Genomic DNA, 17058 nt, shown 5'->3' with positions numbered 1-17058 from the left:
ATTGCACGCAGAGTGTGACTCTGGAAGGTGCTATGGACGGGGCAGCCCTTGGTGATTGCAGACTCGGCATCAACAAACATATTTGGGTTTGATACTTTGTTTTTCATTGTGCATTGCTTATTGGAAATCTGGCCTTGGGCCCGTGTACTTGTAACAAATTCTCCCAAGTAATAATATCATTCCTTGGGGGGGGGCCGGCCGTTCCGGCCTCAGTGTGGTGTCATCTATCTATGCTCAGAGTTGTTAATTACTTTTTATTGCTATTTTGTCTTGTGCTATTGTCTTTTAAGAGTGTATATTAAAGTGCTAATTGGAGAAGTGAGTCCAGGAAGGGGTGACCCCTGCTTGGGTCTCGTTTCAGTGGTATCAGAGCACGGATCTTCCTTTTTCTATATTGGGAGACGATCCAAAGGCTTCCTGACCACTCTCCATTAGTGACTTTACTCTTATTATGGCTAGCCAAGCAAGTAGCAAGGAAGTGCCAAATTCAAAGGGGCACTCCAGTGGAACACAAGCAAGTGGACGGATGCCTTATGCCCGTGATCATGTATGGTTGGGACAGCCGTCCCGTGGCAAGGAGAAAATGCAGGAGCAAGAGCAAGAGCCAAGTGCCATGAATGCTGAAATTCAGCGTATGCGAGAGCTTCTCCATGCCAGGGAGATGGAACTGGCCAGCCTACGTGAGGACCCACACATTCAACAAGTGCTGGATGCAAAGAAAAAGGAGGCAACCGTCTTTCAAGACTTTGAAGCTTTGGCTCGTGGATCAGGGCTGAAACCTCGTGAGCTAGCTCTTTCATTCTTAGTGGACAAGGGTGATGTATTGCAGGGCCAGGATGGGGAGCTTGTTATAAAGAGATCTCCATTGGTGGACATGCCTGGGATAGCCTCTCCAAAGCTGAAATCTGCTGTCCACAAAGAGGAGCCTTCCATTACATCCCGACGTGATTCTACCTTACATGGGAGGCATAGCCATGCCTATGAAGGTAACATTACTTCTAGAGATGATCGTTACAAGCCTCATTCTTCATCTTTGCAGGTTTCTCATGGGCTTAGAGCGCACCGACATCCCCGTACTACTACTTTACCTGTTGAACTCTCCCGTGAAGAGCCATTTCTTCATGCTCCCATCTCCACACCCTCTCCGGATTATGCTTATGCTGCAAGAGATAGTGGTAGGGCTACACACATGCATGCAGGTACAGCACATGGTTCACGTCCACCTATGCCACCTATGTATGCAGGAGCATCTATGGATGCCAGGGCTGATCCACATGAACGTGGAAGCAAGAGGAAGCATGGGGATTATGAGCATCATGTTCATAAGCAAAAGGAATTCAAAGCCGGGGACAAATCCGTCAAGTTCGAGACATATCATGGTGAGTTTGATGCTTCCAAGGCTTTGTCATTTGTTTCCCAGTTTGACATTGCTTTTAGTAAAGAGGATTTTTCAGAAAAGTCCAAGGTGAGGCATGCCAGCATGTTCTTGAAGGGCACGGCCGCTCATTGGTGGCTTGCAGAAAAGCTCTCAGGCACTCCCGTGGACACTTGGGCTGAATTCAAAACTAGATTCTATGCCCAATTCTTACCCCCTAATGCCAAGAAGAACATCCGCAAGAAGTGGGATTGGGTTAAGCAGAATGAAGGTGAGTCAGTTCATGCTTATGTATCCAAGTTTTGGAAAACACTCTTGGAAGTTTCCCCTATTATGCAGGTAAATGATGAGGAACGCAAGAGAAAGTTTGAATCGGGACTCCAACCGGTTTATCAATCGGGCTTGGAGTTGTACCCAAACCACACTCTACAACAGCTCATTTCAGCTGCTTTGGCCACCGAGCAATTGGAGCAAAAGCTGAAGCAAAACTATAGAGATGGACATGCTCAAAAGGGGAAGGACAAGGCTGTCACAAATCTGCATAAGGGTGGACAGCCACCTAAAAGGGACTCCAATGAAGTTAAGGGAGCTCCAAAAGCTGAAAGTACCTCAGAGAAGAAGCGTCCCAACAAAAGGCCTAACTATGGACTTACTCCGGAACAAAGGGTGCAATATATTCGTGACGGTAAGTGCTTTTCTTGTGGTAGTAAAGATCACATGGTCCGGCAATGCCCAAAGAAAGCAGGCAAAGAGGATGCAAAGGAAACCAAGGTTAATGTGCATATGGTGCCCGATGTACAAGGGGGGACAGCCCATGATGCTTTGGATAGGATGGTATGCAAGGCATGGGGACAGCTCAAAGATCAACCCGCATTATTTATGTTTGATGATTGTGCCACGGACAACTTCATATCATTGGAAATGGCTACAGCATTGGGCATTAGTGTGGGTGATATGGGACCGGAGATTGAGGCCGGAAGTGCATTTGTTGGCAAGAAAGTCAAGGTCACACCCCTTATTGGCAAGCTTCGCATGCATATTCAGGGATATTTGGACCATGAGAACTTCCTCATTGCACCATTAAATGGGTGTGATGTATTGCTTGGAAAGCCTTGGCACTCCCGTCTTGATCCTCGCAAGGCTTACAAGACCAACCGGATCACATTTATGCATAGGGGCAAAGAGCATGTTATTGATGCCGGTGTGGAAGGGAATTCTATCCCTATTGTATCCCACATACAAATAAATAAAGCCATGAGAAAGGGTCTTTGCTCGTACATGATTTTTGTTCGTGATAGAGTAGACCATGTTGATCATTCTCTTGATTCTCTCACATGTGATAGGCTGGAATTTTTGAAACAATATGAAGATTGCTTTACAGATTCACTTCCAGGGGAGCTACCACCACCACGGCCGGAGGATCATCGTATAGACCTTGTGCCTGGCAGTTCTCCACCAAATAGGCCGGCATACCGTGTGAGTGCATCACAGCAGGAGGAGATCATGAAGCAAGTCAATGAGCTCATGCAAAAAGGTTTGATCCGCCCTAGCTCTTCACCGTATTGCTCTCCCGTACTTCTAGTGCAGAAGAAGGATCTCTCTTATCGTATGTGTGTGGATTATCGGGCTCTAAATAAGCTAACCATCAAGAATAGGTTTCCTATTCCTCGCATTGATGATATTTTGGATAGATTGGATGGCTCGGCATATTTCAGCCGGATTGATTTGAAGAGTGGATATCATCAAGTACGGGTAGTACCAGAGGATGTGCATAAGACCGCTTTCAGGACAGCATTTGGTTTGTACGAGTATCTTGTTATGCCTTTCGGTCTTACAAATGCTCCTGCCACTTTTAACCGTATGATGGACAGGATTTTTAGAGATCACCGATCTTTCACTGGAGTTTTCTTCGATGACATCTTGGTTTATTCCAAGAGTGAAGAAGAGCACAGAAAGGATTTGGCCATAGTCTTTGAAGAACTCCGAAAGCATAGACTTCACATCAATGCTAAGAAGAGTGAGTTCTTCCTCTCCAAAATTCATTATCTTGGGCATATTGTTTCTCAAGATGGCATACGAATGGATCCCGCCAAGATTGAGGCTATCAAGAATTGGCCTGAACTCAAGTCAGTGCATGAGGTTCGTAGTTTTCTTGGGTTATGCTCATACTATAGACGGTTCATATGGCATTTTGCTTTGATTGCTGCCCCTCTTCATCAGTTGACAAAGAAGAAAGTCCCCTTTCAGTGGACTTCATTGGAAAGCAAAGCTTTCTATTCACTAAAGGATGTAATCATATCTGGGCCCGTGTTGATCATTCCTGACTTGCACAAGCCATTCTTTGTGGAATGTGATGCATGTGGAGATTGTTTAGGTGCTGTCCTAAACCAGGAAGGACATCCCGTGGCATTTGAGAGCCGCCGTTTGTGTGATACCGAGCTTTCTTTGGGGATCTATGAGAAGGAGCTATTGGCAGTGATTCATGCATTGACCATATGGAAGCACTATCTTCTGGGTGCAGAGTTTATGGTGAAGACCGATAACCAAAGCTTACGGTATTTTCTCACACAAACTAAGCTCTCAGAGAAGCATATGCGGATGGCAAATTTCCTCTCTATGTTTCATTTTCAGATTGTGCATACACCGGGAAAGAAGAATGTGGTGGCCGATGCATTGTCTCGAAGGCCGTATGTAGCTTCTATCTCAATTGCCTCTCATGGAGACTTGTCGTCTATGCAAAATAAGTACCATATAGATGCTGATTTTTCAGATTTATGGGCTGATTTGGTGGCTGGTCATACTCATGCATCATATGTGATCAAAGATGGGTATCTCCTTAAAGATAATTGCCTTTGTGTGCTCACAGATTTGAGGCAAAAAGTGTTGGAAGAATGCCATGCTCCACCGTATGCAGGACATAGAGGTATTCTACCTACTACTCATATGGTTGAACGCTACTTCTTTTGGCCAGGGATGAGGAAGGACATTGAGGCTTATGTACGTGCTTGCCTCACTTGCCAAAAGGTCAAGTTTGATCGTCAGAAGTCTCCTGGATTGCTTCTACCATTGCCTATTCCCTCACAGCCATGGGAGAGTATAGCTATGGATTTCATCATGGATTTGCCTCGCACTCAGCAAGGTAATGATGCTATATGGACTATCGTTGACCGGTTTAGTAAGCAAGCTCATTTCTTGCCGGTCAAGAAAACGATCAAGGCAGATCATATGGCAAAAGTTTTCTTATCACAGGTCTTCAAGCATCATGGTATGCCTAAATCTATTGTGGGTGACCGTGATCCTCGAACTACCAGTCTCTTCTGGAGAGCACTTTTTGACAATATGGGCACAAAGCTGAATTTTTCATCCGCTTTTCATCCTCAATCCGATGGTCAAAGTGAAGCAGCAAATTCAGCCGTATTGGACCTTCTCAAATGCTATGTGGCTGATCAAAAGACTTTGTGGGAAAAGTATTTGCCACTTGTGGAGTTTGCATACAATAACACGGTCCATGCTTCTACTGGGAAGGCTCCCTTTGAGATAGTTTATGGCAAAGTGGTATTGCCTCCCATCCTACGTACTAAGGATGAGATTTTTGCTGCTGATGACTTTGTCAGGGACTTGGATGTTGCTTTTGCACAGGTTCGGACAGCCATAGCCCGTTCTCAAGAGAAGCATAAGAAGGCTGCAGACAAGCATAGAAAGCATTTGGATGTCAAGGTAAATGATTGGGTATTGCTGAAATTCGAAAAAGCTAGACTCCGTAAGAGATCTGGTAAGGAGGGGATGTTTCCCAAGCTCTCATCCAGGTATTATGGGCCTTTCAAGGTCATTGAGCAGATCAATGAAGTTGCTTTTCGTTTAGCATTGCCATCCCATTGGAAGATACATAATGCTTTCCATGTTAGCCTCTTACGAAAGTATGTGGGTCCGGAACCAAGTCTTCCTATCATTGAGGATCCACCAGAAGTGGAGGAGTTGGAAGAGATTTTGCAACCGGAGCAGATTGTGTTCCATAAAGAGCGTAAGCTATCTGCAGGCAAGCTTCTGAGACGCTATTTGGTGAAGTTCAAGAACTATCTCCCCATTGATGCTAAGTGGGTTGATGAGGACTACTTCAAAGATTATCCGCAGCTTCTCCATGACTATTTGGAAGCTTTTCAGTTGCGGACAACTGTTTAGAAGACGGGGAGATGTCACCATTGAGCTATCTAATGGTCCTCTTATCTTCTTGTGTGAGCTTTGGGCTCTGGATGAGCATACTCTGTAGTGGTGCTCCATCGCTAGGACTGGCACGGCGTGATTCGTAGTGCCAGGGACGGGTGGATTGCACACGGTGTATGCTTCTAGATTACCACCGCTAGGACTGGCACGGCGTGATCCGTAGTGCCAGGGACGGGTGGATTGTACACTGTGTGTGTACCTGGAATTGACTTTCCGGTGGGCCTGCTTGTGCCCGGAAATGTCAAGTATTGTGCAAGTACATGAACGGAGATTATCCTTTAACAATGTTGCATTGTGCACTCATGTTTGCCTGCCTTTGAAATGTTTTCGCGTGAACTGGTTTCGTTTGCATGCCTGACATGTGTGTCTAGCTCAGGGGTCGGGGACGCCCTCCCGTGAGCCGTGGAATGCCTTGTCTTCTGACAGGTTTTGTGGCGTGTGAACAGGTGGGAAATCCTTATTTTAATAAGAGTTTTAAGTTATAAGCCTTATAACTTACAGGTTTCATACTTCATTAAAAGTAGGTGGACACTTTATAAGTGTGGGCACCCTCTTTTGGCCTGGGCACCCTTTTATAGCATGTGGGGTGGGGGTTGGCCACCTACCCCACCTACCACACCCAATCCTTTGCATGGGAAGAAGGCGCCTCACTTCCAGCCCTCTCCCTTGCATTTTGGAGGAAGAAAACACAACTGCTTGCTGGGATTTAGAGAAAACAGGCTGTACAGCAGCTGGAGCACTCATTATTCTCATGAAACAGGTCGTACAGCTCCTATTCCAACTATTGTTTGAGGACTGAACCACACAGCAGGTACAGCAGGTATATTATCCTCATTTTCTTGCTGATTCTGGTCGTACAGCAGGTACAGCAGGTACAATACCATCATTACCTGTTGATTCTGGCCGTACAACATCCTTGGAACCCTTTTCCCATGGACTGAATGGTACAGCTTTCTCTCTATTCACTTCCACACGTGGATTCAGGTCTGGACAGCACTCTTTTTCTCTCATGTGTGTGCTCAAAACAGCTAGCAGGAGCCCTCTTCACTCCCACGTGTGATTCAGGTCAGACCAGTGGGGTTATCTGCGTGGATTTAGGTCATACGCATTTCCTACAAGTGGCCCAGGTTGTTTCACTCTTCCTACTGGCTGTACGGTGGCTCCAGAAGATTTTCATCGCGAAGAATGAGGAATTCTCCTGCTCTCCTATGTCTGGACTCCTCTTCCATTCACCGAGTCAACTCCGTGAGGGTGCCCCATCGCTAGGACTGGCACGGCGTGATCCGTAGTGCCAGGGACGGGTGGATTGCACGCAGAGTGTGACTCTGGAAGGTGCTATGGACGGGGCAGCCCCTGGTGATTGCAGACTCGGCATCAACAAACATATTTGGGTTTGATACTTTGTTTTTCATTGTGCATTGCTTATTGGAAATCTGGCCTTGGGCCCGTGTACTTGTAACAAATTCTCCCAAGTAATAATATCATTCCTTGGGGGGGGGCCGGCCGTTCCGGCCTCAGTGTGGTGTCATCTATCTATGCTCAGAGTTGTTAATTACTTTTTATTGCTATTTTGTCTTGTGCTATTGTCTTTTAAGAGTGTATATTAAAGTGCTAATTGGAGAAGTGAGTCCAGGAAGGGGTGACCCCTGCTTGGGTCTCGTTTCACATAGAGCGGCCAGCCGGATGAGAAGTGCATCTTACTCCACCTTTTGATTCTTTAATACATGCCTTGTACACGTGTCACAGAGACAAGTTTATATCTAGCCCTTCGTAGTTGCATCTACCTCTTCAAGGTTGGCTTTTTGTTAAGTACAACACAACGAGCGGAGCCATCAATTTTCTCAACAAAAAAAAAACATAAATACAATCAAATTTTGGAGAGACAACCCAGGGCAAAGAACCCTTATTGACTCACACACACATAGAAGTAGCTAAAATGCCCACTCATGGAGGGAGACTTGGGTTGTTGTCGCACTTAATTCTTCTTCTTCAACTGGCACCTCCTCATCAACAGCTATGAGATTAGCATGGTACTTTGCTTGCTCTTTTTCCAACTTCTTAAAGCAATTGGACTTGTGTCCCATCCTTTCGCGGTACCTACATTGAATCTTCCAGTTATTCTTCCAATTCTGTGCTCCCATAAAGGCTTTGTCGTAGTCAGTATTGCTATTGGCTTGCTCGTCTTCTTTGTTTCTTCTATCCTTCTCGAGGAGCAAGGCAACTAGATCTTCAAACTTTGGTGCTGCTACACGGAGGATCTCCAAGGCTTGTTCAAATCGTGTTATCCTTCGCATACTCTTGATGAGCGCAACCACTTTGTCTTATTCGTCTGCCTCACATTTTAAGGCTGACTAATTGCTAGACTATTGACCAAACTTGGCCGAATGATCACTAAACTCCTCACTTTCATGCATTCTAAGATGCTAAAATTTGAGCTTTAAATAAACTTTTGAGTTACTGATTTTGTTATCAAAGATATTTTACAGCTTTGCCCAGATTTGTTCTACTGTGATCGAAGTCAATATGGTGCACCAAAGAATCTGAAAGGCTCAGGCCAATCAACCCAATGGCTCGCTGATTGCATTGTCGCCATATCTTGTGCTTTTCTCGTACAATGTCTCTTGGATCTTCCTGGTTGCCCGAGACTATCTCCCAAACTCCCTCTTGCATCAATAAAAGCTGCATTTTGGTCTGCCAGGTAGGGAACCCAGTGCCAAAGAACCTGTCTATTGTTGGTGCTCATAGAGCCATGATGTTGAGTAGATTTTTGAGAAGCACCCCAAATTCATGTTGTTGCAAGCTGTAACATGAATTAACAGGAGATGGCTGGCAAGGCTTGGCTTGCTACTCACTGCAGTGAAACAACAGGTAGGTGTGTGCACATTGTTAGCTGAATGGGGACTGAAGGCATCAACCACAGAGAGAAACAGGGCGGATACACAGGGGTTGCAGTCGGGAATACTCAGGCAGTGCTCTCAGCACAGTGCAGAGAGCAGAGAGGCGTGCGTAGGTAATAAAGAGCAAGCGGCGACAGTGGGATTTGCAGAGAGAACTGGTGGCAGAGGCCCAGGCAGTGGGGCGATTGCTACAGTCAGCATAGCGCCCACTGGCTGGGAAGCAGGGGAAGGTTCGGCAGCAGCGCAGAGGTCCAAAAACACACCCCAGCGAGTATGGAGGTGGCTTTGGAAGTTCAGACGGTGGCACTGCCAATGGTTGGATGGCCATGATTGAGCAGGGCTAGTGGGCACACACACTTGGTCAGAGCCGGGCTAGCGCCATGCATTGCTACTCCACACCACTGCTGGTACAGGTGGCAACAACCTGCAAGGTTGGGTACATTGACGAGCAGCAGCTATGGGCTGCGCAGAACTTAGGTGGTGGCAAGTATTCCACACAGATCAGAAGCTCTGCACGCGAAGAATGAGCAGATGGTGTGGCGTCGAATGAGGAACTTGCACAGCATGCAGACACCAACGTAGCTCTGATACCATGATGGTTACCAGGCAAGGGTTGCAAAAGCATTGGAAAGCTATGAAGGATGAAGGTTATCCATGGTGGAGACAAAGAGAAGAAAGATGTAGAGAGAGAGTAACACAAAACCCAACAGATTTGCACGACTCAATGATAGTGATTTGATAGATGTGATAGTTCACTTTTTATAGCCATGTAGGCTCATCTACAAGACATCATTGCTTATGTCAATGTAGGTATAAAATATCTAGATATTAAGTGAGCCACTTTAAGAGTGGGTTCACACACTAGCACACTCAGCCTTTAGAGAGGCTGTTCACACGTAGAAGCTCCAACATCCTAACAGAGACTACCAAAAAACAGAATCAATGGAACTTGTGAAGCCCTTACAAGTGATACCAATGGGATCACTAAAATATTAGAAGCACTTTACAGCTGGTCCTTGTGTCGTGTGAGAATTATGGCCAGGAATGACAGGTAGGCCCCAAATTCAGGGTCGCAGAATGGCTCAGTGGGAATTTGGGTTGTGGAAGTGATTGGCTCCCACCTACCCATTCTGGACAAGAATTGGGGGCCTACCTGCCATTCCCCACTTTTCCCTCCACTTCAACTCTCACAATTCTGCTTACTATTGAAGCTGAAATGCAACATTACAAAATGTCTGCTATGTCGATTTTAAACCCATACCTGTACAACAATTGCCCCCAAGGCCACCCACCTAAAAATATCAATCCTATCTTCAATGAAGTCCTCTATACTGTCCAGTTCCCCAGTTGAGTCATCCGGTATTACCTGCAATTAAAATTTCACTCTTACACCAAGATTGATAGATTAATAAACCAGAAAAAGGTTAAAGTACTGGATGTTTACCTGTTGCCAGTTATGATCAAAGAAAACAAACCCAGCTAGGGCCAGTTCTAAGATCATGAAAAGCCCAACAAAAACAGAATACTGTTTTCTGGTGTTAAAGACAACCAAGCTTGGATAAAGAATGAAGAAATCGTTGAAAATAAAAAGCTCCCACACATATCAAAACCATTTGGCATAAGCACAAAGAGTGGATACACAAGAAAGACAACATCCATTTGTTGTGGCAGCTGCAATATAGCCAGAACATGTGATCAAAGTAATCACAACCCCAACAGCTATAAATACGTACAGGAACCTATAAAATCAAGTTCAACGTATTAGAGTCAAATGGTGTGACACAATCAAAGATTCGTGAGCCTCACTGCATTATCACCTTGCAATTTCTTTTCAGCTAGTACCATAAACTACATGTTATGTCTTTGATATACCCTATGTTTTTTTAAATCAAAACCTCCATTTTGCTATGTAGATTTGTCCATACAACAGACAAATGACACTCTTTCACCATCAATACCTCCATTTCACTATGCAGACGTTCAGACAAGAGACAAATGACACTATATTAATCCATATGATATTAAGCTTTCATTTCACATAAAATCCCAAGCGTTTCAAAGGCAGGTACTAGGCATAAAATGAGTTTAAAAAATATAAGAAACCTTGTAACAATAGCAAAAGCCTTGTCATGTGCATCCCGCACTTGGATGGCATGGACATCCTGTCCAAGACAAGTGCAAGGACCTAAGGCAGGACACCAGGCATTTCCCTTGTCCACAGATGAGTAACGGGTGTACCACCAAGAATGGCTAGTGAGTCCTACAAATCCCGCTCGGGTCACATTGTGCCCGTCCTTACACTAAATGTAACTCTCTTGTTTAATGTAATGATGTCAATGCATCCTAGACACTCATAAGTTCAGTTGGTCGGGCACCCGTCAAAGTTAGAAGCCTCGTTCTAGGAGTATGAATCCATTTAAATGGTACTAACGACACCCCACAAAAGGAGAAGGGAATGATACAGCCTATGGACCAAGGACAGCCCATTGGGCACCCAAAAAGGGTGCCATGGATGGTGCCCAAGGTCTAGAGGCCAGCCTTTTTGTGGAGTAGTCACAAGGAATGGGCATTTTTAGACTTGGGAATGTTGGGGATGGCAGCATCTCCCCGTTCCCATCCCCGTTGCATGTCACTCTATAGTCACAGGGAATGGCCATTCTCAATCTTTTCCGTCCCGTTCCCCGTCCCGATTTCGTGTCCCATGTGACTATGGGCCACACACCCATGTCAATACCACCTACTCAAGGGCACTTGGAGGATCTCAATTGCTAGGAAGAACCCACAGCTGCATGCACGGACGAGGCAGCCCACAAACCAGAAATGCAAACATCTGAGGTAGAAGAGTATGGCAAACAACTGTCACCTGCAGCACCTGTGTGAGTGCTATGTGGATATGTCAAATCCCCACGGATCTTCTCGTGATCGTTCTTGGAACGAGACTCGAATCCTGCAAACAAACGAATAAACAACAAGGGAGTGCAGGCCTGACTCACCTCCCAACCATGACAGCCGTGGGCAAGCCCACAGTCTTGGTTGTCCCCACCGAGCCACGAGCTGAGCTAACTAGGTTGACGTACCGACCAATCTCCTCCTCACGACGTCCCATACCGCCACGAAGCTGCCCTCGCGGGCCTCAAGATTGCTGCTGGCCTCGGCTGCGTAAAGCAGGTGCACGTCTGCACTAGATCCAGGCTCCAAAACCATAGAGCTCTCACAAACTCGCGAGACTCTCTATCCCAATAACTAACCTTGGCCACCCTTTTATAGGCTCTTGGCCGGTCATCGGGCGTCCACACTTGGGCGCCCGCCCGTCCATACTTGGGTGCCCGCCCATTAGTATATCCCTAACTCAGCTCGTCAATCAGCCTGCCTAGCTCCAAGCTTCCCCAAGCCTCGAAACTAGTCTTGCGTGCGTGTAGCACACGGTAGATACACACTGTGCACATGACATACTCCCCTTCCTCTAAGAGCTCACTCCTGAGCTCGCTAAAAAGCCAAGGTAATCTCTCTGAAGAGTAGTCAATGTCTCCCATGTAGCGTCCTCCTCAACACGATCCTTCCACTTGATCTAGTATTCCGTGATAAGCGTATTATGCAATTTTCTTTCACGAAATCCAAGAATCTTTTCAGGTCCTCGACATCTATAATTTCTTGAGGAGTAACTAACTGATCTGCTCCACCCAGTACTTCCTTAAGTCTACTGACATGAAATACAGGATGAACTTTCACATGAGAAGGCAAATCCAATTCATATGCAACTGAACCAATCCGTCGTGTAACACGAAATGGTCCACAGTATCTAGGACTGTCCCTAAAGTCTCGAAATCTTTCGGAACTCGCAAATACACCATCGTTCCTTCAGAGAACTCTCTGGGTAAACGATGTCTACTAGAATAAAACCTCTCTCGATCTTGAGCACTTCTAATAGATTCCTTCGCAACTTGTAACATTTCTTGCATATCTTGCAAAAAATTACCTGCTGCATCATGCTGAAGTCCTGAGAATCCTACTATAGCAGGTGATCTAGGTTGAAAACCATACATAAGCATGAAAGGACTAAACCCTGTACTCGTATGCTTAGTACTATTATATGCAAATTCTAACATAGGAAGATAATCCTCCCATGAACTCTGTCTTTTGGATACATATGCTCGAAGCATATCCTCCAAAATCTGATTCACTCTTTCAGTCTGGCCATCAGATTGAGGATGATCTGAGGAACTCAAATTCAAAGTTGTTTCCAACTTCTCAAAAACAAGTTTCCAAAAATCACTCGTAAAAGAGTCCCTGTCACTGACTATGTCCTGCGGTAACCCGTACAGTCTAAACAATTGCTCGATAAACTGCCGTGCTAATTGCGTAGCTGTAATAGTCTTCCGGGTCGGTAAAAATCTAACCATTTTTTACAAGCGATCTACCACAACCCAAATAGAATCGTGGCCTTGATGTGTTCTTGGCAATCCGGTAATAAAATCCATGGAAATACTTTCCCATTTATTACCTGGGATTTGCAAAGGATGCAACAACCCAACCTGTCTAAAGCGTTCAGCTTTATTTACCTAACAAATCTGACACTTGAGAACATAATCTTCTACATACCCTTTCATCTTTGGCCAATAAAAAGTGTGTTTCACTAATGATAACGTCCTGTGTACCCCAGGGTGTCCAGCAGCAGGAGCGTCGTGACACTCCTTAAGAATCTTAGACCTAATGTCCAGGATCTGTGGTACACAAATTTTGTCATTACGAAATAGTAAACCATTCCGAATCATCCACTGGCCACCTGCAGCCTGAATGGTAGACTGCTCAGTCATTGAGTCTTAGTCAATCAATGAGCTCCCGTCCTGGATCTTCTGCCAAAATGGACCAAAATAACTATCAGTCCTGCAAAGCCCTCTCAATGACTGAAATAAGTCAATAGAAATCTTGATGAACGACAAAGTATTCACCTCTCTAATTCGACTAAGCGCATCTATAACACTATTCATGGACCCTTTCCGATAACGGATCTCAAAATCAAAATCTTGCATTAACTCAACCCAACGAGCTTTCCTTCCTCTCAAATCATCCGCATCACACACATACTTGATTGACTGATGATCAGTCAATACCACAAACTTGGAGCCATATAAATAATGTCTCCAAACCTTGAGAGCATGAATCACAGCATAAAGCTCCTTCTCAAGGGTCGGCCAACGAGATTGAGTGTCGTCTAGCTTTTACTTTCAAAAGCAACCGGTCTACCATCTTGAAATAGAGCAGTCCCGATAGCATAGTCACCGGCATCAGTTTCAAGAACATAAGGCCGACTAGGATCAAGTAATGCTAAGATAGGTGCTTCCTTGACTTTATCTTTCAAAAGTCTGAAGGCCATATCCAAATCGTTATTCCAAGTGATAGGCTGATTTGACTTACGTCCACGACCTTTCAATAAGTCGGTCATCGGTAGTGTGAACTGAGAGTACTCCCGTACAGATTTCCGAAGAAAAACAACAAAACCGAGAAAAGAACGAAGTTGTTTCATTGTTCGCGGTATAGGCCAGTCCAGAACCTTCTGAACTCGGTCATAGTCAATGCTCAATCCATCTCTAGTGATCTTGTGTCCCAAGTATATGATTTCGGTCATAAAGAACTCACATTTACTTAACTTAGCAAATAGTCGATTCTGTCTTAAAATAGATAAGACAATCGTGAGGTGTCTGACATGATCCTCAAGAGTACGACTATATATCAAAATATCATCCAGGAACACCACCACAAATTTCCCCAAATGTTCACGAAAAAGATTATTCATCATTTGCTGGAAAGTGGCTGGAGCATTGGTTAACCCAAAAGGTAATACGAGAAACTCGTAATGGCCATACCTAGTCCGAAAGGCGGTTCTTTCTGTTAGCACTTTCATCCCCAGTTTCTGCTCTTTATGGTGTCCATTTGGTCCCCTTTTGTATGGCCCTTGCTTGTGGGCTGGCCACCCCTTTTTTTACTATTTTTCTGGGATTTTTCCCAGCCCATCTGGCATTTTTCCAGTGAGCCATGTCCAACAGCTCCAGTCGGCCTGTTTCTGAGCTCCAGTCGGCCAGCTCTTCCCCACTATAAATAGTGGGTGCTGGCCTCTCATTTTTCATTGAGTCTTGTACTTATTTGCTCCCTCACTTATGAGACTATCACTGTCTCTTGCTTGGGACTGTTTTGGTTCAGTATATTCAGCATAGTTTGCTCCATATCTCTCTCTCTCTTGCATTCTCTGTTCAGCACATTCTAGTGCCACTCTGCTTCCGCTCTGTGCACTCTTTCATGGTATCATCGCTCCAGGTTTAGCAACCTTTCTGCTGCCCCAGATTCAGCCCTGTTTTCAGCACCTTCTCCTCTGCGTTTTCTTCCAGATCCATAGCTTTTGCTGCTGCGTTTTCTGGACAGCACTCTGCTGGTCGTTTTTTCTTCAGATTGGCTTCACCGATTCAGCCGTCTGGCTCTTGGAGATCAGCGTTTCATTGCCCACTTGGAGATTGGACTGCAGGCGGCCTGTTTTCTACAGGACAGCACTTGTTCATTGCTGCGTTTTCCTCTCCAGTGGTTCTTTCCCTTTGCAGAGGGGGCTTGTGGTGTTGCAGGCTTTGGTGGCACTCTTGGTACCTGTGGAGGACACCTTTTTTCTTCAGAGTTTGTGCATTTCTTGAGATTGAGCCCAAGCTCTTGTGATGGCTGCTCCCACTTCTCTTCATATGTTTGAAGAGTCTGCCAAGTTGGATGGTTCCAACTACACCCTATGGAAGGTGAAGGTGAAATCGGCCTTGCGTGGCGTGGATCTCTGGGATTGGCTTGTTACACCAGCCAATGCCACCCCTCCCACCCTTGCTTCCGGTGGTGTGACTCAGGCATAGATTGATATTTGGCAGTCGAATGATCGACGTGTTTTCTCCTTCCTGATGTTGAACTGTCAGGATGCTGTTCTCTCTCATGTGCGTACAGCAGATGCTGCACATGAAGTTTGGAAGGCTTTTGCAGATCGCTATGAGATTAAGTCTCCGGGTCGGATTTTGGCATTGGAAAAGCAACTTATGAACTTATCAGTTTCTGCGTTTCCATCGTTATCTGCTTTCATCTCAAAGATGAAAGATCTCCGGGACGAGCTTGCTGTTTGTGGCAAGGACATCTCCACAAAGGATATGGCTATTCGGCTGCTCTCCAAACTTCCAGAGAGGTTTGATGCATACTTTCAGTCTCTGGTTTCTTCTCCTCGTCCTGTTCCAGTTACTTGGGAGGAAGTTTTCCCCTCCATTATGCAAATAGAGTCTCGCTTTGAGGAGCGGACTGGCACCTCCGGTGGCCCTGCTGATGGAGCTTTGGCAGCACGAGATAAAGGGAAGTCTCAACAAAAGAAAGGTAAAGGGGGTTCTGACAAGAACTCCAAGGATTCCGATAAGGATAAAGACAACAAATCTTCAAAGAATAAGGACATTGAATGTCATTATTGTGGCAAGAAGGGTCACAAGTCACCCCAATGTCACAAGAAGAAGCGTGATGAAGCAGCAAAGAACTCTTCCTCAACGGCGGTGTCTCAACCCAAGAAGGATGATGGAATTCTTCTCTTAGCAGGTACTCGGCGTATACTTGCTCTTGTGACTTCTCAGTCACGGTCTTGGATTGTTGATAGCGGTGCTACTGCTCATATGACACCCCATCGAGATTGGTTCGAGGACTTCACTACCAGATCAGGCGAGATCACTCTGGGTGATTCTTCTCCTGTGCCAGTGCATGGTCATGGCACTATCCCCATCTTCCGTTCTGACGAGGACAAGAGTTACTTCTCTGACGTTCTGTATATTCCAGATTTGGCTTTTAACCTTTTGTCAGTGAGTGCTCTTACAGCTCAGGGTGCGGAGGTGATTTTTTCTCGTTATGAGATTACCATTCGTGATAAAGCGACTGGTAGCATCTTGGCTCAGGGAGTCCAAGATAGTGGCCTCTACAAACTGACCGCTCTGCTTTCTTCTGGTGCTTCTTCTGCTCTTTGGCATGCTCGGTTTGGCCATTTGAGCTATCAGCTTCTGCAGCGAGCTTCGAAGGATGGGTTGATTGATGGATTACCAACCATCAAGGCTCCGTCTTCTCCTTGTTCCTCTCGTTTATAGGGGAAGCAGCACCGAGCCGCCTTTCCGAAGGAGGCGACACACAGATCTTCGACATCACTTGCTCTCATTCATGCAGACTTATGTGGTCCTATGAGTACCGCGTCTTTGAGTAAGGCGTTGTACATGCTCGTGATGGTAGATGATTTTACCAGATATACTTGGGTTTTCTTTCTGAAGACCAAGGATGAGACTTTTCATCACTTCTGTGATTGGAAAGCCGAGGTGGAAAAAGAGACTGGTCACTCGGTCAAGGCTCTCAGGACTGATGGACCAGGAGTTTCAGCAATATTGCAAGACACATGGCATTCGGAGACAGCTTACTACAGCATATACTCCATCTCAGAATGGAGTTGCCGAGAGGAAGAATAGGACCATTATGGAGATGGCCCGTGCTATGCTTGAGCATTCTTCATTACCTCGACGTTTCTGGGCT

General features: G+C 45.6%; 1 protein-coding gene across 1 annotated transcript in view; it reads right to left on the bottom strand.

Annotated features, from left to right (window-relative positions):
- LOC147607513 (tobamovirus multiplication protein 2A-like) overlaps positions 1-17058 on the bottom strand; it is a 75049-nt gene that overhangs the window by 35340 nt on the left and 22651 nt on the right. Inside the window, exons 3-5 of the mRNA XM_086790867.1 lie at positions 10133-10232; positions 9938-10018; positions 9755-9859 (exon numbers count right to left, since the gene is read on the bottom strand). Of these exons, the coding sequence (XP_086646993.1) occupies positions 9755-9859; positions 9938-10018; positions 10133-10232 (286 nt within the window). The remainder of the gene's footprint in view (positions 1-9754; positions 9860-9937; positions 10019-10132; positions 10233-17058) is intronic.

Source organism: Cibotium barometz, chromosome 55 (genome assembly GCF_041138505.1).
Source record: "Cibotium barometz isolate CiBa-2024 chromosome 55, ASM4113850v1, whole genome shotgun sequence".
Taxonomy (NCBI): Eukaryota; Viridiplantae; Streptophyta; class Polypodiopsida; order Cyatheales; family Cibotiaceae; genus Cibotium; species Cibotium barometz.
This window is presented reverse-complemented; position numbering and strand designations above follow the sequence as displayed.